Source organism: Oncorhynchus kisutch, unplaced genomic scaffold, assembly GCF_002021735.2.
Source record: "Oncorhynchus kisutch isolate 150728-3 unplaced genomic scaffold, Okis_V2 scaffold701, whole genome shotgun sequence".
In the NCBI taxonomy this organism is placed as follows: domain Eukaryota; kingdom Metazoa; phylum Chordata; class Actinopteri; order Salmoniformes; family Salmonidae; genus Oncorhynchus; species Oncorhynchus kisutch.
In genome coordinates, this window is record NW_022262646.1 from 160001 (window position 1) to 183292 (window position 23292).

General features: G+C 44.0%; 1 protein-coding gene across 1 annotated transcript in view; it reads left to right on the top strand.

Annotated features, from left to right (window-relative positions):
* Positions 1 to 18706, top strand: part of LOC116361470 (ras GTPase-activating protein 3-like) — an 86402-nt gene extending 67696 nt beyond the window's left edge. Inside the window, exons 4-7 of the mRNA XM_031815932.1 lie at positions 524 to 618; positions 2817 to 2893; positions 17922 to 18002; positions 18649 to 18706. Coding sequence (XP_031671792.1) covers positions 524 to 618; positions 2817 to 2893; positions 17922 to 18002; positions 18649 to 18706 — 311 coding nt within the window. The remainder of the gene's footprint in view (positions 1 to 523; positions 619 to 2816; positions 2894 to 17921; positions 18003 to 18648) is intronic.
* The last annotated feature ends 4586 nt before the right edge of the window (positions 18707 to 23292 follow it).

Genomic DNA, 23292 nt, shown 5'->3' on the forward strand with positions numbered 1-23292 from the left:
GATAGAGAGAGAGAGAGACAGAGATAGAGAGTGAGACAGAGAGAGAGAGAGAGAGAGAGAGAGACAGAGAGAGACAGAGAGAGAGAGAGACAGAGAGAGAGAGAGGGATAGTTAGAAAGAGAGAAGAGAAGGGCCATGGAGGTGGTCTCGTGTGGAATAGATTCTCAACTGCCTTGGATCAATGTACATTATATTATGTGTTTGTGAGAAATTAAGGTCTGTCTGTCCGTCCGTCTGTCTGACTGCAGCTCTAATTCTGCTCTGACACAGGTGTGCAACATGTGTGTGTGTTGTACCTAATTTTGCTGTGTGTGTGTGTGTGTGTGTGTGTGTGTGCGTGTGTGTGTGTGTGTGTGTGTGTGTGTGTGTGTGTGTGTGTGTGTGTGTGTGTGTGTGTGTGTGTGTGTGTGTGTGTGTGTGTGTGTGCGTGCGTGTCTGTGTGTGTGTGTGTGTGCGTGTCTGTGTCTGTGTCTGTGTGTGTGTGTCTGTGTGTCTGTGTGTGTGTGTGTGTGTGTGTGTGTAGGTAAGGTAGCAGTGAAGAAAGAAGACCTCCAGAGGTATCATGGTAAAGACACCTGGTTCCCTCTGAGACACGTCAGCGCAGACTCAGAGGTTCAGGTCTGTAGGACGGAGAACACACACACACACAAACACACACACACACACACACAATCTTTTAATCTTCTGCGTAGGTCATCTATTTTGTTGTCACAAGATGGCACGTTTGCTAGCAGAATGGAAGGAAGTGGAGGTTTATTCGATCGCCTACGAATTCTCAGAAGGCAGCCCGTCCACATAGACCCCCCCCATGCAGTTCATACCACATTCACCCCCCCATGCAGTTCATACCACATTGACCCCCCCATACATTTCATACTACATTGACCCCCCCCATACAGTTCATACCACATTGACCCCCCATACAGTTCATACCACATTGACCCCCCCATACAGTTCAGACCACATTGACCCTCCATACAGTACCACATTGACCCCCCCATACAGTTCATACCACATTCACCCCCCCATACAGTTCACACCACATTGACCCCCCCCATGCAGTTCATACCACATTGATCCCCCATACAGTTCATACCACATTGACCCCCCCCATACAGTTCATACCACATTGACCCCCCCCATACACTTCATACCACATTGACCCCCCCATACAGTTTATTCCACATTGACCCCCCCCATACAGTTCATACCACATTGACCCCCCATGCAGTTCATACCACATTCACCCCCCCCATACAGTTCATACCACATTGACCCCCCCCCATACAGTTCATACCACATTGATCCCCCCATACAGTTTATTCCACATTGACCCCCCCCATACATTTCATACCACATTGACCCCCCCCATACAGTTCATACCACATTGACCCCCCCATCACCATACAGTTCATACCACATTGACCCCCCCATACAGTTCATACCGCATTGACCCCCCCCATGCAGTTCATACCACATTGATCCCCCATACAGTTCATACCACATTCACCCCCCATACAGTTCAAACCACATTGAACCCCCCCCCATACAGTTCATACCACATTGACCCCCCCCCATACATTTTATTCCACATTGACCCCCCCATGCAGTTCATACCACATTGACCCCCCCCCATCACCATGCAGTTCATACCACATTGATCCCCCATACAGTTCAAACCACATTGACCCCCCCATACAGTTCATACCACATTGATCCCCCTATACAGTTTATTCTACATTGACCCCCCCATACATTTCATACCACATTGACCCCCCCATACAGTTCATACCACATTTACCCCCCCATACAGTTCATACCACATTGATCCCCCCATACAGTTCATACCACATTGACCCCCCCCATACAGTTCATACCACATTGACCCCCCCATACAGTTCATACCACATAGACCCCCCATACAGTTCATACCACATTGACCCCCCCATACAGTTCATACCACATTGACCCCCCATACAGTTCATACCACATTGACCCCCCCATGCAGTTCATACCACATTGATCCCCCCATACAGTTCATACCACATTGACCCCCCCCCCATGCAGTTCATACCACATTGATCCCCCCATACAGTTCATACCACATTGACCCCCCCATCACCATACAGTTCATACCACATTGACCCCCCCCATACAGTTCATACTACATTGACCCCCCCCATACAGTTCATACCACATTGACCCCCCCCCATACAGTTCATACTACATTGACCCCCCATACAGTTCATACCACATTCACCCCCCCATACAGTTCATACCACATTGACCCCCCCCATACAGTTCATACCACATTGACCCCCCCCATACAGTTCATACCACATTGACCCCCCCCCCCATACATTTCATACCACATTGACCCCCCCCATACATTTCATACCACATTGACCCCCCATACAGTTCATACCACATTGACCCCCCATACAGTTCATACCACATTGACCCCCCATATAGTTCATACCACATTGACCCCCCATACACTTCATACCACATTGACCCACAGTAACATCTGATAACCATGTGTATGTGACCAATAACATCTGCTAACCATGTGTATGTGACCAATAAGATTTGATAACCATGTGTATGTGACCAATAAGATCTGCTAACCATGTGTATGTGACCAATAAGATCTGATAACCATGTGTATGTGACCAATAGGATTCGATTTGATAACCATGTGTATGTGACCAATAAGATCTGATAACCATGTGTATGTGACCAATAGGATTTGATAACCATGTGTATGTGACCAATAGGATTCGATTTGATAACCATGGTAACACTGTGTTTCTCAGGGAAAGGTCCACATAGAGCTGCGTCTCAGTGAGGTCATCACAGACAGCGGAGTCGTCTGTCATAAACTGGCCACACGGTGAGTACAACACACCTCAGTGATTCCAGTCCCCGTCATCAAACCCTTCCCCGTTGAGACGCGTCAGGCTACAACGATACGGCTGTTCTACAGATGTCTGTGTGAGCGTGCGCACATGTGAGTGTGTTGTTGTGTGGTGGGGTTTTGTGTGTTTTTGTGTGTGTGTGGGCGGTTTGTGTATGTGTGTTAGCGGGCGCGTGTTTGTGGAAATGGGTGTGTTTTGGATTTGTGTCCTTGGAATGTGTGTGTGTTGTTATGTGTTGGATTGGAATGAGTCCTATTCTCTGTTGGAATGAGTCCTATTCTCTGTTGGAATGAGTCCTATTCTCTGTTGGAATGGAATGAGTCCTATTCTCTGTTGGATTGGAATGAGTCCTATTCTCTGTTGGAATGAGTCCTATTCTCTGTTGGATTGGAATGAGTCCTATTCTCTGTTGGAATGAGTCCTATTCTCTGTTGGAATGAGTCCTATTCTCTGTTGGAATGGAATGAGTCCTATTCTCTGTTGGATTGGAATGAGTCCTATTCTCTGTTGGATTGGAATGAGTCCTATTCTCTGTTGGATTGGAATGAGTCCTATTCTCTGTTGGATTGGAATGAGTCCTATTCTCTGTTGGATTGGAATGAGTCCTATTCTCTGTTGGATTGGAATGAGTCCTATTCTCAGTTGGAATGAGTCCTATTCTCTGTTGGATTGGAATGAGTCCTATTCTTTGTTGGAATGAGTCCTATTCTCTGTTGGAATGAGTCCCATTCTCTGTTGGATTGGAATGAGTCCTATTCTCTGTTGGAATGAGTCCTATTCTCTGTTGGAATGAGTCCTATTCTCTGTTGGATGGGAATGAGTCCTATTCTCTGTTGGAATGAGTCCTATTCTCTGTTGGAATGAGTCCTATTCTCTGTTGGATTGGAATGAGTCCTATTCTCTGTTGGATTGGAATGAGTCCTATTCTCTGTTGGATTGGAATGAGTCCTATTCTCTGTTGGAATGAGTCCTATTCTCTGTTGGATGGGAATGAGTCCTATTCTCTGTTGGATTGGAATGAGTCCTATTCTCTGTTGGATTGGAATGAGTCCTATTCTCTGTTGGATTGGAATGAGTCCTATTCTCTGTTGGATTGGAATGAGTCCTATTCTCTGTTGGAATGAGTCCTATTCTCTGTTGGATTGGAATGAGTCCTATTCTCTGTTGGAATGAGTCCTATTCTCTGTTGGAATGAGTCCTATTCTCTGTTCTATAGGAATGAGTCCTATTCTCTGTTGGAATGAGTCTTATTCTCTGTTCTATTGGAATGAGTCCTATTCTCTGTTGGAATGAGTCCTATTCTCTATTGGATGGGAATGAGTCCTATTCTCTGTTCTATTGGAATGAGTCCTATTCTCTATTGGAATGAGTGCTATTCTCTGTTGGAATGAGTCCTATTCTCTGTTCTATTGGAATGAGTCCTATTCTCTGTTGGAATGAGTCCTATTCTCTGTTCTATTGGAATGAGTCCTATTCTCTATTGGAATGAGTGCTATTCTCTGTTGGAATGAGTCCTATTCTCTGTTCTATTGGAATGAGTCCTATTCTCTGTTCTATTGGAATGAGTCCTATTCTCTATTGGAATGAATCCTATTCTCTGTTGGAATGAGTCCTATTCTCTGTTGGAATGACTCCTATTCTCTATTGGATGGGAATGAGTCCTATTCTCTGTTCTATTGGAAACGAGTCCTATTCTCTGTTCTATAGGAATGAGTCCTATTCTCTGTTGGAATGAGTCTTATTCTCTGTTCTATTGGAATGAGTCCTATTCTCTGTTGGATGGGAATGAGTCCTATTCTCTGTTCTATTGGAATGAGTCCTATTCTCTATTGGAATGAGTCCTATTCTCTGTTGGAATGAGTCCTATTCTCTGTTCTATAGGAAAGAGTCCTATTCTCTGTTGGAATGAGTCCTATTCTCTGTTCTATTGGAATGAGTCCTATTCTCTGTTCTATTGGAATGAGTCCTATTCTCTATTGGAAAGAGTCCTATTCTCTGTTGGAATGAGTCCTATTCTCTGTTGGAATGAGTCCTATTCTCTATTGGATGGGAATGAGTCCTATTCTCTGTTCTATTGGAATGAATCCTATTCTCTATTGGAATGAGTCCTATTCTCTGTTGGAATGAGTCCTATTCTCTGTTCTATAGGAACGAGTCCTATTCTCTGTTGGAATGAGTCCTATTCTCTGTTGGATGGGAATGAGTCCTATTCTCTGTTCTATTGGAATGAGTCCTATTCTCTGTTCTATTTGAATGAGTCCTATTCTCTGTTGGAATGAGTCCTATTCTCTGTTCTATAGGAACGAGTCCTATTCTCTGTTGGAATGAGTCCTATTCTCTGTTCTATAGGAATGAGTCCTATTCTCTGTTGGATGGGAATGAGTCCTATTCTCTGTTCTATAGGAATGAGTCCTATTCTCTGTTGGATGGGAATGAGTCCTATTCTCTGTTCTATTGGAATGAGTCCTATTCTCTGTTCTATTTGAATGAGTCCTATTCTCTGTTCTATAGGAACGAGTCCTATTCTCTGTTGGAATGAGTCCTATTCTCTGTTGGATTGGAATGAGTCCTATTCTCTGTTCTATAGGAATGAGTCCTATTCTCTGTTGGAATGAGTCCTATTCTCTGTTCTATTGGAATGAGTCATATTCTCTGTTGGAATGAGTCCTATTCTCTGTTCTATTGGAATGAGTCCTATTCTCTGTTCTATTGGAATGAGTCCTATTCTCTATTGGAATGAATCATATTCTCTGTTGGAATGAGTCTTATTCTCTGTTCTATTGGAATGAGTCCTATTCTCTGTTCTATTGGAATGAGTCCTATTCTCTGTTGGAATGAGTCCTATTCTCTATTGGATGGGAATGAGTCCTATTCTCTGTTCTATTGGAATGAGTCCTATTCTCTATTGGAATGAGTCCTATTCTCTGTTGGAATGAGTCCTATTCTCTGTTCTATTGGAATGAGTCCTATTCTCTGTTGGAATGAGTCCTATTCTCTGTTCTATTGGAATGAGTCCTATTCTCTGTTCTATTGGAATGAGTCCTATTCTCTATTGGAAAGAGTCCTATTCTCTGTTGGAATGAGTCCTATTCTCTGTTGGAATGAGTCCTATTCTCTATTGGATGAGAATGAGTCCTATTCTCTGTTCTATTGGAATGAATCCTATTCTCTATTGGAATGAGTCCTATTCTCTGTTGGAATGAGTCCTATTCTCTGTTCTATAGGAACGAGTCCTATTCTCTGTTGGAATGAGTCCTATTCTCTGTTGGATGGGAATGAGTCCTATTCTCTGTTCTATTGGAATGAGTCCTATTCTCTGTTCTATTTGAATGAGTCCTATTCTCTGTTGGAATGAGTCCTATTCTCTGTTGGAATGAGTCCTATTCTCTGTTCTATAGGAAGGAGTCCTATTCTCTGTTGGATGGGAATGAGTCCTATTCTCTGTTCTATTGGAATGAGTCCTATTCTCTGTTCTATTTGAATGAGTCCTATTCTCTGTTGGAATGAGTCCTATTCTCTGTTGGAATGAGTCCTATTCTCTGTTCTATAGGAACGAGTCCTATTCTCTGTTGGAATGAGTCCTATTCTCTGTTGGATTGGAATGAGTCCTATTCTCTGTTGGATTGGAATGAGTCCTATTCTCTGTTGGATTGGAATGAGTCCTATTCTCTGTTGGATTGGAATGAGTCCTATTCTCTGTTGGAATGAGTCCTATTCTCTGTTGGATTGGAATGAGTCCTATTCTCTGTTGGAATGAGTCCTATTCTCTGTTGGAATGAGTCCTATTCTCTGTTCTATAGGAATGAGTCCTATTCTCTGTTGGAATGAGTCTTATTCTCTGTTCTATTGGAATGAGTCCTATTCTCTGTTGGAATGAGTCCTATTCTCTATTGGATGGGAATGAGTCCTATTCTCTGTTCTATTGGAATGAGTCCTATTCTCTATTGGAATGAGTGCTATTCTCTGTTGGAATGAGTCCTATTCTCTGTTCTATTGGAATGAGTCCTATTCTCTGTTGGAATGAGTCCTATTCTCTGTTCTATTGGAATGAGTCCTATTCTCTATTGGAATGAGTGCTATTCTCTGTTGGAATGAGTCCTATTCTCTGTTCTATTGGAATGAGTCCTATTCTCTGTTCTATTGGAATGAGTCCTATTCTCTATTGGAATGAATCCTATTCTCTGTTGGAATGAGTCCTATTCTCTGTTGGAATGACTCCTATTCTCTATTGGATGGGAATGAGTCCTATTCTCTGTTCTATTGGAAACGAGTCCTATTCTCTGTTCTATAGGAATGAGTCCTATTCTCTGTTGGAATGAGTCTTATTCTCTGTTCTATTGGAATGAGTCCTATTCTCTGTTGGATGGGAATGAGTCCTATTCTCTGTTCTATTGGAATGAGTCCTATTCTCTATTGGAATGAGTCCTATTCTCTGTTGGAATGAGTCCTATTCTCTGTTCTATAGGAAAGAGTCCTATTCTCTGTTGGAATGAGTCCTATTCTCTGTTCTATTGGAATGAGTCCTATTCTCTGTTCTATTGGAATGAGTCCTATTCTCTATTGGAAAGAGTCCTATTCTCTGTTGGAATGAGTCCTATTCTCTGTTGGAATGAGTCCTATTCTCTATTGGATGGGAATGAGTCCTATTCTCTGTTCTATTGGAATGAATCCTATTCTCTATTGGAATGAGTCCTATTCTCTGTTGGAATGAGTCCTATTCTCTGTTCTATAGGAACGAGTCCTATTCTCTGTTGGAATGAGTCCTATTCTCTGTTGGATGGGAATGAGTCCTATTCTCTGTTCTATTGGAATGAGTCCTATTCTCTGTTCTATTTGAATGAGTCCTATTCTCTGTTGGAATGAGTCCTATTCTCTGTTCTATAGGAACGAGTCCTATTCTCTGTTGGAATGAGTCCTATTCTCTGTTCTATAGGAATGAGTCCTATTCTCTGTTGGATGGGAATGAGTCCTATTCTCTGTTCTATAGGAATGAGTCCTATTCTCTGTTGGATGGGAATGAGTCCTATTCTCTGTTCTATTGGAATGAGTCCTATTCTCTGTTCTATTTGAATGAGTCCTATTCTCTGTTCTATAGGAACGAGTCCTATTCTCTGTTGGAATGAGTCCTATTCTCTGTTGGATTGGAATGAGTCCTATTCTCTGTTCTATAGGAATGAGTCCTATTCTCTGTTGGAATGAGTCCTATTCTCTGTTCTATTGGAATGAGTCATATTCTCTGTTGGAATGAGTCCTATTCTCTGTTCTATTGGAATGAGTCCTATTCTCTGTTCTATTGGAATGAGTCCTATTCTCTATTGGAATGAATCATATTCTCTGTTGGAATGAGTCTTATTCTCTGTTCTATTGGAATGAGTCCTATTCTCTGTTCTATTGGAATGAGTCCTATTCTCTGTTGGAATGAGTCCTATTCTCTATTGGATGGGAATGAGTCCTATTCTCTGTTCTATTGGAATGAGTCCTATTCTCTATTGGAATGAGTCCTATTCTCTGTTGGAATGAGTCCTATTCTCTGTTCTATTGGAATGAGTCCTATTCTCTGTTGGAATGAGTCCTATTCTCTGTTCTATTGGAATGAGTCCTATTCTCTGTTCTATTGGAATGAGTCCTATTCTCTATTGGAAAGAGTCCTATTCTCTGTTGGAATGAGTCCTATTCTCTGTTGGAATGAGTCCTATTCTCTATTGGATGAGAATGAGTCCTATTCTCTGTTCTATTGGAATGAATCCTATTCTCTATTGGAATGAGTCCTATTCTCTGTTGGAATGAGTCCTATTCTCTGTTCTATAGGAACGAGTCCTATTCTCTGTTGGAATGAGTCCTATTCTCTGTTGGATGGGAATGAGTCCTATTCTCTGTTCTATTGGAATGAGTCCTATTCTCTGTTCTATTTGAATGAGTCCTATTCTCTGTTGGAATGAGTCCTATTCTCTGTTGGAATGAGTCCTATTCTCTGTTCTATAGGAAGGAGTCCTATTCTCTGTTGGATGGGAATGAGTCCTATTCTCTGTTCTATTGGAATGAGTCCTATTCTCTGTTCTATTTGAATGAGTCCTATTCTCTGTTGGAATGAGTCCTATTCTCTGTTGGAATGAGTCCTATTCTCTGTTCTATAGGAACGAGTCCTATTCTCTGTTGGAATGAGTCCTATTCTCTGTTGGATGGGAATGAGTCCTATTCTCTGTTCTATTGGAATGAGTCCTATTCTCTGTTCTATTTGAATGAGTCCTATTCTCTGTTGGAATGAGTCCTATTCTCTGTTGGAATGAGTCCTATTCTCTGTTCTATAGGAAGGAGTCCTATTCTCTGTTGGATGGGAATGAGTCCTATTCTCTGTTCTATTGGAATGAGTCCTATTCTCTGTTCTATTTGAATGAGTCCTATTCTCTGTTGGAATGAGTCCTATTCTCTGTTGGAATGAGTCCTATTCTCTGTTGGATGGGAATGAGTCCTATTCTCTGTTCTATTGGAATGAGTCCTATTCTCTGTTCTATTTGAATGAGTCCTATTCTCTGTTGGAATGAGTCCTATTCTCTGTTGGAATGAGTCCTATTCTCTGTTCTATAGGAATGAGTCCTATTCTCTGTTCTATTGGAATGAGTCCTATACTCTGTTGGAATGAGTCCTATTCTCTGTTGGAATGAGTCCTATTCTCTGTTCTATAGGAAGGAGTCCTATTCTCTGTTGGATGGGAATGAGTCCTATTCTCTGTTCTATAGGAATGAGTCCTATTCTCTGTTGGAATGAGTCCTATTCTCTATTGGAATGAGTCCTATTCTCTGTTCTATTGGAATGAGTCCTATTCTCTGTTGGAATGAGTCCTATTCTCTGTTCTATAGGAACGAGTCCTATTCTCTGTTGGAATGAGTCCTATTCTCTGTTCTATAGGAATGAGTCCTATTCTCTGTTGGATGGGAATGAGTCCTATTCTCTGTTCTATAGGAATGAGTCCTATTCTCTGTTGGATGGGAATGAGTCCTATTCTCTGTTCTATTGGAATGAGTCCTATTCTCTGTTCTATTTGAATGAGTCCTATTCTCTGTTCTATAGGAACGAGTCCTATTCTCTGTTGGAATGAGTCCTATTCTCTGTTGGATTGGAATGAGTCCTATTCTCTGTTCTATAGGAATGAGTCCTATTCTCTGTTGGAATGAGTCCTATTCTCTGTTCTATTGGAATGAGTCATATTCTCTGTTGGAATGAGTCCTATTCTCTGTTCTATTGGAATGAGTCCTATTCTCTGTTCTATTGGAATGAGTCCTATTCTCTATTGGAATGAATCATATTCTCTGTTGGAATGAGTCTTATTCTCTGTTCTATTGGAATGAGTCCTATTCTCTGTTCTATTGGAATGAGTCCTATTCTCTATTGGATGGGAATGAGTCCTATTCTCTGTTCTATTGGAATGAGTCCTATTCTCTATTGGAATGAGTCCTATTCTCTGTTGGAATGAGTCCTATTCTCTGTTCTATTGGAATGAGTCCTATTCTCTATTGGAATGAGTCCTATTCTCTGTTGGAATGAGTCCTATTGTCTGTTCTATAGGAAAGAGTCCTATTCTCTGTTGGAATGAGTCCTATTCTCTGTTCTATTGGAATGAGTCCTATTCTCTGTTCTATTGGAATGAGTCCTATTCTCTATTGGAAAGAGTCCTATTCTCTGTTGGAATGAGTCCTATTCTCTGTTGGAATGAGTCCTATTCTCTGTTCTATAGGAAGGAGTCCTATTCTCTGTTGGATGGGAATGAGTCCTATTCTCTGTTCTATTGGAATGAGTCCTATTCTTTGTTCTATTTGAATGAGTCCTATTCTCTGTTGGAATGAGTCCTATTCTCTGTTGGAATGAGTCCTATTCTCTGTTGGATGGGAATGAGTCCTATTCTCTGTTCTATTGGAATGAGTCCTATTCTCTGTTCTATTTGAATGAGTCCTATTCTCTGTTGGAATGAGTCCTATTCTCTGTTGGAATGAGTCCTATTCTCTGTTCTATAGGAATGAGTCCTATTCTCTGTTCTATTGGAATGAGTCCTATACTCTGTTGGAATGAGTCCTATTCTCTGTTGGAATGAGTCCTATTCTCTGTTCTATAGGAAGGAGTCCTATTCTCTGTTGGATGGGAATGAGTCCTATTCTCTGTTCTATAGGAATGAGTCCTATTCTCTGTTGGAATGAGTCCTATTCTCTATTGGAATGAGTCCTATTCTCTGTTCTATTGGAATGAGTCCTATTCTCTGTTGGAATGAGTCCTATTCTCTGTTCTGTTGGAATGAGTCCTATTCTCTGTTCTGTTGGAATGAGTCCTATTCTCTGTTCTATAGGAAGGAGTCCTATTCTCTGTTGGATGGGAATGAGTCCTATTCTCTGTTCTATAGGAATGAGTCCTATTCTCTGTTGGATGGGAATGAGTCCTATTCTCTGTTCTATAGGAATGAGTCCTATTCTCTGTTGGAATGAGTACTATTCTCTATTGGAATGAGTCCTATTCTCTGTTGGATTGGAATGAGTCCTATTCTCTGTTGGAATGAGTCCTATTCTCTGTTGGATTGGAATGAGTCCTATTCTCTGTTGGAATGAGTCCTATTCTCTGTTGGAATGAGTCCTATTCTCTGTTCTATAGGAATGAGTCCTATTCTCTGTTGGAATGAGTCTTATTCTCTGTTCTATTGGAATGAGTCCTATTCTCTGTTGGAATGAGTCCTATTCTCTATTGGATGGGAATGAGTCCTATTCTCTGTTCTATTGGAATGAGTCCTATTCTCTATTGGAATGAGTGCTATTCTCTGTTGGAATGAGTCCTATTCTCTGTTCTATTGGAATGAGTCCTATTCTCTGTTGGAATGAGTCCTATTCTCTGTTCTATTGGAATGAGTCCTATTCTCTATTGGAATGAGTGCTATTCTCTGTTGGAATGAGTCCTATTCTCTGTTCTATTGGAATGAGTCCTATTCTCTGTTCTATTGGAATGAGTCCTATTCTCTATTGGAATGAATCCTATTCTCTGTTGGAATGAGTCCTATTCTCTGTTGGAATGACTCCTATTCTCTATTGGATGGGAATGAGTCCTATTCTCTGTTCTATTGGAAACGAGTCCTATTCTCTGTTCTATAGGAATGAGTCCTATTCTCTGTTGGAATGAGTCTTATTCTCTGTTCTATTGGAATGAGTCCTATTCTCTATTGGAATGAGTCCTATTCTCTGTTGGAATGAGTCCTATTCTCTGTTCTATAGGAAAGAGTCCTATTCTCTGTTGGAATGAGTCCTATTCTCTGTTCTATTGGAATGAGTCCTATTCTCTGTTCTATTGGAATGAGTCCTATTCTCTATTGGAAAGAGTCCTATTCTCTGTTGGAATGAGTCCTATTCTCTGTTGGAATGAGTCCTATTCTCTATTGGATGGGAATGAGTCCTATTCTCTGTTCTATTGGAATGAATCCTATTCTCTATTGGAATGAGTCCTATTCTCTGTTGGAATGAGTCCTATTCTCTGTTCTATAGGAACGAGTCCTATTCTCTGTTGGAATGAGTCCTATTCTCTGTTGGATGGGAATGAGTCCTATTCTCTGTTCTATTGGAATGAGTCCTATTCTCTGTTCTATTTGAATGAGTCCTATTCTCTGTTGGAATGAGTCCTATTCTCTGTTCTATAGGAACGAGTCCTATTCTCTGTTGGAATGAGTCCTATTCTCTGTTCTATAGGAATGAGTCCTATTCTCTGTTGGATGGGAATGAGTCCTATTCTCTGTTCTATAGGAATGAGTCCTATTCTCTGTTGGATGGGAATGAGTCCTATTCTCTGTTCTATTGGAATGAGTCCTATTCTCTGTTCTATTTGAATGAGTCCTATTCTCTGTTCTATAGGAACGAGTCCTATTCTCTGTTGGAATGAGTCCTATTCTCTGTTGGATTGGAATGAGTCCTATTCTCTGTTCTATAGGAATGAGTCCTATTCTCTGTTGGAATGAGTCCTATTCTCTGTTCTATTGGAATGAGTCATATTCTCTGTTGGAATGAGTCCTATTCTCTGTTCTATTGGAATGAGTCCTATTCTCTGTTCTATTGGAATGAGTCCTATTCTCTATTGGAATGAATCATATTCTCTGTTGGAATGAGTCTTATTCTCTGTTCTATTGGAATGAGTCCTATTCTCTGTTCTATTGGAATGAGTCCTATTCTCTGTTGGAATGAGTCCTATTCTCTATTGGATGGGAATGAGTCCTATTCTCTGTTCTATTGGAATGAGTCCTATTCTCTATTGGAATGAGTCCTATTCTCTGTTGGAATGAGTCCTATTCTCTGTTCTATTGGAATGAGTCCTATTCTCTGTTGGAATGAGTCCTATTCTCTGTTCTATTGGAATGAGTCCTATTCTCTGTTCTATTGGAATGAGTCCTATTCTCTATTGGAAAGAGTCCTATTCTCTGTTGGAATGAGTCCTATTCTCTGTTGGAATGAGTCCTATTCTCTATTGGATGAGAATGAGTCCTATTCTCTGTTCTATTGGAATGAATCCTATTCTCTATTGGAATGAGTCCTATTCTCTGTTGGAATGAGTCCTATTCTCTGTTCTATAGGAACGAGTCCTATTCTCTGTTGGAATGAGTCCTATTCTCTGTTGGATGGGAATGAGTCCTATTCTCTGTTCTATTGGAATGAGTCCTATTCTCTGTTCTATTTGAATGAGTCCTATTCTCTGTTGGAATGAGTCCTATTCTCTGTTGGAATGAGTCCTATTCTCTGTTCTATAGGAAGGAGTCCTATTCTCTGTTGGATGGGAATGAGTCCTATTCTCTGTTCTATTGGAATGAGTCCTATTCTCTGTTCTATTTGAATGAGTCCTATTCTCTGTTGGAATGAGTCCTATTCTCTGTTGGAATGAGTCCTATTCTCTGTTCTATAGGAACGAGTCCTATTCTCTGTTGGAATGAGTCCTATTCTCTGTTGGATGGGAATGAGTCCTATTCTCTGTTCTATTGGAATGAGTCCTATTCTCTGTTCTATTTGAATGAGTCCTATTCTCTGTTGGAATGAGTCCTATTCTCTGTTGGAATGAGTCCTATTCTCTGTTCTATAGGAAGGAGTCCTATTCTCTGTTGGATGGGAATGAGTCCTATTCTCTGTTCTATTGGAATGAGTCCTATTCTCTGTTCTATTTGAATGAGTCCTATTCTCTGTTGGAATGAGTCCTATTCTCTGTTGGAATGAGTCCTATTCTCTGTTGGATGGGAATGAGTCCTATTCTCTGTTCTATTGGAATGAGTCCTATTCTCTGTTCTATTTGAATGAGTCCTATTCTCTGTTGGAATGAGTCCTATTCTCTGTTGGAATGAGTCCTATTCTCTGTTCTATAGGAATGAGTCCTATTCTCTGTTCTATTGGAATGAGTCCTATACTCTGTTGGAATGAGTCCTATTCTCTGTTGGAATGAGTCCTATTCTCTGTTCTATAGGAAGGAGTCCTATTCTCTGTTGGATGGGAATGAGTCCTATTCTCTGTTCTATAGGAATGAGTCATATTCTCTGTTGGAATGAGTCCTATTCTCTATTGGAATGAGTCCTATTCTCTGTTCTATTGGAATGAGTCCTATTCTCTGTTGGAATGAGTCCTATTCTCTGTTCTATAGGAACGAGTCCTATTCTCTGTTGGAATGAGTCCTATTCTCTGTTCTATAGGAATGAGTCCTATTCTCTGTTGGATGGGAATGAGTCCTATTCTCTGTTCTATAGGAATGAGTCCTATTCTCTGTTGGATGGGAATGAGTCCTATTCTCTGTTCTATTGGAATGAGTCCTATTCTCTGTTCTATTTGAATGAGTCCTATTCTCTGTTCTATAGGAACGAGTCCTATTCTCTGTTGGAATGAGTCCTATTCTCTGTTGGATTGGAATGAGTCCTATTCTCTGTTCTATAGGAATGAGTCCTATTCTCTGTTGGAATGAGTCCTATTCTCTGTTCTATTGGAATGAGTCATATTCTCTGTTGGAATGAGTCCTATTCTCTGTTCTATTGGAATGAGTCCTATTCTCTGTTCTATTGGAATGAGTCCTATTCTCTATTGGAATGAATCATATTCTCTGTTGGAATGAGTCTTATTCTCTGTTCTATTGGAATGAGTCCTATTCTCTGTTCTATTGGAATGAGTCCTATTCTCTATTGGATGGGAATGAGTCCTATTCTCTGTTCTATTGGAATGAGTCCTATTCTCTATTGGAATGAGTCCTATTCTCTGTTGGAATGAGTCCTATTCTCTGTTCTATTGGAATGAGTCCTATTCTCTATTGGAATGAGTCCTATTCTCTGTTGGAATGAGTCCTATTCTCTGTTCTATAGGAAAGAGTCCTATTCTCTGTTGGAATGAGTCCTATTCTCTGTTCTATTGGAATGAGTCCTATTCTCTGTTCTATTGGAATGAGTCCTATTCTCTATTGGAAAGAGTCCTATTCTCTGTTGGAATGAGTCCTATTCTCTGTTGGAATGAGTCCTATTCTCTATTGGATGAGAATGAGTCCTATTCTCTGTTCTATTGGAATGAATCATATTCTCTATTGGAATGAGTCCTATTCTCTGTTGGAATGAGTCCTATTCTCTGTTCTATAGGAACGAGTCCTATTCTCTGTTGGAATGAGTCCTATTCTCTGTTGGATGGGAATGAGTCCTATTCTCTGTTCTATTGGAATGAGTCCTATTCTCTGTTCTATTTGAATGAGTCCTATTCTCTGTTGGAATGAGTCCTATTCTCTGTTGGAATGAGTCCTATTCTCTGTTCTATAGGAAGGAGTCCTATTCTCTGTTGGATGGGAATGAGTCCTATTCTCTGTTCTATTGGAATGAGTCCTATTCTCTGTTCTATTTGAATGAGTCCTATTCTCTGTTGGAATGAGTCCTATTCTCTGTTGGAATGAGTCCTATTCTCTGTTGGATGGGAATGAGTCCTATTCTCTGTTCTATTGGAATGAGTCCTATTCTCTGTTCTATTTGAATGAGTCCTATTCTCTGTTGGAATGAGTCCTATTCTCTGTTGGAATGAGTCCTATTCTCTGTTCTATAGGAATGAGTCCTATTCTCTGTTCTATTGGAATGAGTCCTATACTCTGTTGGAATGAGTCCTATTCTCTGTTGGAATGAGTCCTATTCTCTGTTCTATAGGAAGGAGTCCTATTCTCTGTTGGATGGGAATGAGTCCTATTCTCTGTTCTATAGGAATGAGTCCTATTCTCTGTTGGAATGAGTCCTATTCTCTATTGGAATGAGTCCTATTCTCTGTTCTATTGGAATGAGTCCTATTCTCTGTTGGAATGAGTCCTATTCTCTGTTCTGTTGGAATGAGTCCTATTCTCTGTTCTGTTGGAATGAGTCCTATTCTCTGTTCTATAGGAAGGAGTCCTATTCTCTGTTGGATGGGAATGAGTCCTATTCTCTGTTCTATAGGAATGAGTCCTATTCTCTGTTGGATGGGAATGAGTCCTATTCTCTGTTCTATAGGAATGAGTCCTATTCTCTGTTGGAATGAGTACTATTCTCTATTGGAATGAGTCCTATTCTCTGTTCTATTGGAATGAGTCCTATTCTCTGTTGGAATGAGTCCTATTCTCTGTTGGATGGGAATGAGTCCTACTCTCTATTGGATGGGAACAAGTCCTATTCTCTGTTCTGTTGGAATGAGTCCTATTCTCTGTTCTATTGGAATGAGTCCTATTCTCTATTGGATGGGAACGAGTCCTATTCTCTATTGGATGGGAATGAGTCCTATTCTCTATTGGATGGGAACGAGTCCTATTCTCTATTGGATGGGAACGAGTCCTATTCTCTATTGGATGGGAACGAGTCCTCTTCTCGTCACTTTGATTTAGTTGGATTCAGTTCCGTCTCATTGTGTGGTAATGACTTTTTGAAAGGGCGCTTGGCTCAACCCACAAACTAATTGACTAGAGGAAGTGTAATCACAAACAGACTAGAGTCTGAAGTCCCAAACATCAACTCACTTATGGGCGTCTCCCTGTGTCCACTACTGTCCATTGCAACAGCGTTCAGTTAGTGTGTGTGTGTGTGTGTGTGTGTGTGTGTGTCTCTGTCTGTCTGTCTGTCTGTGTGTGTGTGCATGTGTGTGTGTGTCTGTGTCTGTCTGTCTGTCTGTGTTTGTGTGTGTGTCTGTGTGTGTTTGTGTGTGTGTGTGTGTGTGTGTGTATCTAGGTCAGCCAGAGGTTATATTAAACAGGCTCACTGACAGGAAGTTGTCTGTCGTTAGCGAATCTTAACCTTCCTCCTCCGCCCGCTGACATCATCATTAGCCTGTGTTGACGGGGCGTCAGTGACAGAGAGGAAGTGATGCGTCCTGCTGGCAGTGTAACCTGGGGGGGGTTGCTATACCAACAGACGCTCTGCTGTGATTGGTCTGAACATGTGGTGGTCACAAAGCAGTCTGTATAGCTGAATGGAGCCTCACTCTGAGGAAACACTCACTCTGAGGGAACACTCACTCTGAGTAAACACTCACTCTGAGGAAACACTCACTCTGAGGGAACACTCACTCTGAGGGAACCCTCACTCTGAGTAAACACTCACTCTGAGTAAACACTCACTCTGAGGGAACACTCACTCTGAGGGAACACTCACTCTGAGGAAACACTCACTCTGAGGGAACACTCACTCTGAGGAAACACTCACTCTGAGGGAACACTCACTCTGAGGAAACACTCACTCTGAGGGAACACTCACTCTGAGGAAACACTCACTCTGAGGAAACACTCACACTGAGGGAACACTCACACTGAGGGAACACTCACACTGAGGGAACACTCACTCTGAGGAAACCCTCACTCTGAGGGAACACTCATTCTGAGGGAACACTCACTCTGAGGAAACCCTCACTCTGAGGGAACACTCATTCTGAGGGAACACTCACTCTGTAGTGTGTGTGTGTGTGTAAGGTGTGTGTGTGTAATGTGTAGTGTGAGTGGTGTGTGTGTGTTACTAACAGTCTCTCTCTGCAGTGTGTTGGAGTGCCAGGGCCTGCCCATCGTGAATGGACAGTGTGATCCGTACGCTGCGGTCTCCCTGCTGGGCCCATCCAGGTCAGAGCCAACGATCACAGAGACAACCGCTGTCACTGATCAACTGTTACATCTATCAGACTTCTATGTGATAGGCAGTCGTTTAACCTTCCCTTCTCCTTGTCTCTTGCTCTCTCTTTCGTTCCATCACACTCTCTCTCTGTCTCTCTGTCTCTCTCTCTGTCTCTCTCTCTGTCTCTCTCTCCGCCTCTCTCGCTCTCTCTCTCTCTCTCTCTCTCTCTCGCTCTCTCTCTCTCTCTCTCGATCTCTCGCTCTCTCTCTCTACCCCCTCTCTCTCACCCCTCTCTCTCCCTCCCTCCCCCCCCCCCTCTCTCTCTCTCCTCTCTCTCTTCTCTCTCTCCTCTCTCTCCCTCTCCTCTCTCTCCCCCTCTCCCCCCCCTCCCCTCTCTCTCTCTCTCTCTCTCTCTCTCTCTCTCCCCCCCTCTCTCTCTCTCTCCTCCCCTCTCTCCTCTCTCTCTCTCTCTCTCTCCTCTTTCTCTCTCTCTCATCTCCTCTCCTCTCTCTCTCTCTCTCTCTCTCTCTCTCTCTCTCTCTTCTTTCTCTCTCTCTGTCTCTAATTTCCCACCTCTCTCTCCCCCCTCTCTTTCACCACCCTCTTGCTCTCCCGCTCTCTCTCTCTCTCCCTCCCCCCCTCCTCTCTGTACAGATCAGAAGCTAAGAAGACCAAGGTGAAAAGGAAAACCAACAACCCCCAGTTTGATTGAGACTTTCTACTTTGAGGTGAGGGGAGGTTTGGTGCTATCTGTCTACTTTGAAGTGAGAGGAGGGTGAGGTTGGTGCTATCTGTCTACTTTGGGGTGGGGGGAGGTTGGTGCTATCTGGTCTACTTTGAGGTGAGGGGAGGTTGGTGCTATCTGTCTACTTTGAGGTGAGGGGAGTGGAGGTTGGTGCTATCTTTCTACTTTGAGGTGAGGTGAGGGGAGGTTGGTGCTATCTGTTTACTTTGAGGTGAGGGGAGGTTGGTGCTATCTGTCTACTTTGAGGTGAGAGGAGGGGAGGTTGGTGCTATCTGTCTACTTTGGGGTGAGGGGAGGTTGGTGCTGTCTGTCTACTTTGGAGGTGAGGGGAGGTTGGTGCTATCTGTCTACTTTGGGGTGAGGGGGAGGTTGGTGCTGTCTGTCTACTTTGAGGTGAGGGGAGGGGAGGTTGGTGCTAATCGTGTCTACTTTGGGGTGAGGGGAGGTTGGTGCTGTCTGTCTACTTGAGGTGAGGGAGGGGAGGTTGGTGCTATCTGTCTACTTTGAGGTGAGGGAGGTTTGGTGCTATCTTTCTACTTTGAGGTGAGGGGAGGGGAGGTTGGTGCTATCTGTCTACTTTGAAGCGAGAGGAGGGGAGGTTGTTGCTATCTGTCTACTTTGAAGTGAGAGGAGGGGAGGTTGTTGCTGTCTGTCTACTTTGAGGGAGGGGAGGGGAGGTTGGTGCTATCTGTCTACTTTGAGGTGAGGGGAGGGAGGTTGGTGCTTATCTCTGTCTACATTTGGGGTGAGGGGAGGTTGGTGCTATCTGTCTACTTTGAGGTGAGGGGAGGTTGGTGCTATCTGTCTACTTTGATGAGGGGAGGGGAGGTTTGGTGCTATCTGTCTACTTTGAGGGGAGGGGGAGGGGAGGGGAAGGTTGGTGCTATCTGTCTACTTTGAGGTGAGGGGAGGGGAGGTTGGTGCTATCTGGTCTACTTTGGGGTGAGGGGAGGTTGGTGCTATCTGTCTACTTTGAGGTGAGGGGAGGGGAAGGTTGGTGCTGTCTGTCTACTTTGAGGTGAGGGGAGGGGGAGGTTGGTGCTATCTGTCTACTTTGGGGTGAGGGGAGGTTGGTGCTGTCTGTCTACTTTGAGGTGAGGGAGGGGAGGTTGGGTGCTTCTGTCTACTTTGAGGTGAGGGGAGGGTTGGTGCTATCTTTCTACTTGAGGTGAGGGGAGGGGAGGTTGGTGCTATCTGTTCTACTTTGAAGCGAGAGGAGGGGAGGTTGTTGCTATCTGTCTACTTTGAAGTGAGAGGAGGGGAGGTTGTTGCTGTCTGTCTACTTTGAGGGGAGGGGAGGGGAGGTGGTGCTATCTGTCTACTTTGAGGTGAGGGGAGGGGAGGTTGGTGCTATCTGTCTACTTTGGGTCGGTGAGGGAGGTTGGTGCTGTCTGTCTACTTTGAGGTGAGGGGAGGTTTGGTGCCATCTGTCTACTTTGAGGGGAGGGGAGGTTGTGCTATCTGTCTACTTTGAGGGAGGGGAGGGGAGGTTGGTGCTATCTGTCTACTTTGAGGTGAGGGGAGGGGAGGTTTGTGCTATCTGTCTACTTTGGGGTGAGGGGAGAGTTTGGTGCTATCTGTCTACTTTGAGGTGATGGGAGTGGAGGTTTGGTGCTATCTGTCTACTTTGAGGTGAGGGGAGCTTGGTGCTATCTGGTCTACTTTGAGGTGAGGGGAGGTTGGTGCTATCTGTCTACTTTGAGGGGAGGGGGAGCTTGGTGCTGTCTGTCTACTTTGAGGTGAGGGGAGGGGAGGTTGGTGCTATTGTCTACTTTGAGGTGATGGGAGTGGAGGTTGTGCTATCTGTCTACTTTGAGGTGAGGGGAGGTTGTGGCTATCTGTCTACTTTGAGGTGAGGGGAGGTTGGTGCTATCTGTCTACTTTGAGGTGAGGGGGAGATTGGTGCTATCTTTCTACTTTGAGGTGAGGGGAGGGGAGGGTTGGTGCTATCTGTCTACTTTGAGGTGAGGGGAGGGGAGGTTGGTGCTATCTGTCTACTTTGGGGTGAGGGAGGTTGGTGCTATCTGTCTACTTTGAGGTGATGGGATTGTGGAGGTTGGTGCTATCATGTCTACTTTGTGGTGAGGGGAGGTTGGTGCTATCTGTCTACTTTGAGGTGAGGGGAGGGACAGTTGATGCTGTCTGTTTGGAGATGAGTTGCCTGATAACAGAGCGTTCTTCTTCTGACTGAGGGACGGACACTACTTGTTCAGTTGTTCAGTCCTCAGTATGGGGTCTGAGGATGTGCACTGTACTTTAGGTTAACTAACCGGTTGGGGTTTTGGTTGAAGGAGTTTGTGTCACACCCTTTGGCTTCCCTCTCTGTTGTGGTGCTGGTAGTTTCTGAGAAGAGCCTGTGGTGCTGGTGGTTCCTGAGAAGGCTCTGTGGTGCTGGTAGTTCTGAGAAGAGCCTGTGGTGCTGGTGGTTCTGAGAAGAGCCCTGTGGTGCTGGTGGTTCTGAGAAGAGCCCTGTGGTGCTGGTAGTTCTGAGAAGAGTCCTGTGGTGTTGGTAGTTCTAGTAAGAGCCCTGTGGTGGCTGGTAGTTCTGAGAAAGAGTCCTGTGGTGCTGGTAGTTCTGAGAAGAGCCCTGTGGTGCTGGTAGTTCTGAGAAGAGCTCTGTGGTGCTAGTGTTCTGAGAAGAGCTCTGTGGTGCTGGTGGCTCTGAGAAGAGCCGTGTGGTGCTGGAGTTCTGAGAAGAGCTCTGTGGTGCTGGTAGTTCTGAGAAGAGCCCTGTGGTGCTAGTGTTCTGAGAAGAGCCCTGTGGTGCTGGTAGTTCTGAGAAAGAGCTCTGTGGTGCTGGTAGTTCTGAGAAGAGCCCTGTGGTGCTAGTGTTTCTGAGAAGAGCCCTGTGGGTGCTGGTGGTTCTGAGAAGAGCCCTGTGGTGCTAGTGGATTCTGAGAAAGAGCCCTGTGGTGCTGGTGGTTCTGAGAAGAGCCCTGTGGTGCTGGTGGTTCTAAGTAAGAGAGGTGCAAGGGGGCTGCCTTAATCGGGGAACGGTGGGTTAACTGCCTTGTTCAGAGGCAGAACAACAGATTTTACCCTTGTCAGCTCGGGGATTCGATCCAGCAACCTTACTAGTTCAACGCTCTAACCACTAGGCTACCCTGTGGTGCCTCTATGTAAGTCTGTCTCTGTCCTGCAGGTGACACAACCTCTTAGTCACACCAAGAGACAGTTTGTAGCCTCTAAGCAACTCTGTCTCTGTCTCTGTCTCTGTCCTGCAGGTGACACGACCTCTTAGTCACACCAAGAGACAGTTTGTAGCCTCTAAGCAACTCTGTCTCTGTCTCTGTTCTGCAGGTGACACGACCTCTTAGTCACACCAAGAGACAGTTGTAGCCTCTAAGCAACTCTGTCTCTGTCTCTGTCTCTGTCCTGCAGGTGACACGACCTCTTAGTCACACCAAGAGACAGTTTGATGTGGTAGGAGGAGGGTGTGATAAGCTGGCTCTGAGGTGAGTCTGTGTGTCTATGTGTCTGCGTGTTTCACAGAGCCAGGTCTACACACAAATAGAGAGTGTGTGTGTTGTGAGTCTGACTCTATCTCTCTGTATGCCGGGTTTGAACCTGTGGAATGCCAGTAACCTGAAGTTTGGGGGATGAGTTCCTGGGAGGGGTCAGAGTTCCTCTGAAGGCCCTGGGACAGGCTGGGGTCCACGACGCATGGTGAGACATGACAACATGTTGGATATCTGTCTGTCTGTCTGTCTGTCAGTCTGTCTGTCTGGGTGGGTCGGTCGGTCGGTGGGTCGGTCTGTCTGTCTGTCTGTCTGTCTGTGTCTGGGTCCACGACGCATGGTGAGACATGACAACATGTTGGATATCTGTCTGTCTGTCTGTCTGTCTGTCTGTCTGTCTGTCTGTCTGTCTGTCTGTCTGGGTGGGTCGGTCGGTCTGTCTGTCTGTCTGGGTCGGTGGGTCGGTCGGTCTGTCTGTCTGTCTGTCTGTCAGTCTGTCTGTCTGGGTGGGACGGTCGGTGGGTCTGTCTGTCTGTCTGTCTGTCTGTCTGTCTGTCTGGGTGGGTCGGTGGGTCGGTCGGTCTGTCTGTCTGTCTGTCTGTCTGGGTCCACAATGCATGGTGAGACATGACAACATGTTGGATATCTGTCTGTCTGTCTGTCTGTCTGTCTGGGTGGGTCGGTCTGTCTGTCTGTCTGTCTGTCTGTCTGTCTGTGTCTGGGTCCACAATGCATGGTGAGACATGACAACATGTTGGATATCTGTCTGTCTGTCTGGTGGGTGGGTCGGTCAGTGGGTCGGTCGGTCGGTCAGTGGGTCGTCGGTCGGTCGGTTCGGTCTGTCTGTCTGTCTGTCTGTCTGTCTGTCTGTCTGTCTGTCTGTCTGTCTGTCTGTCTGGGTGGGTCAGTGGGTCGGTCGGTCGGTCTGTCTGTCTGTCTGTCAGTCTGTCTGTCTGGGTGGGTCGGTGGGTGGGTCGGTCGGTCGGTGGGTCGGTCTGTCTGTCTGTGTCTGGGTCCACAATGCATGGTGAGACATGACAACATCTATCTCTCTTTTTTCACTCCTTTCCTTTCTCTCTTCCTCTCTCTCTATCC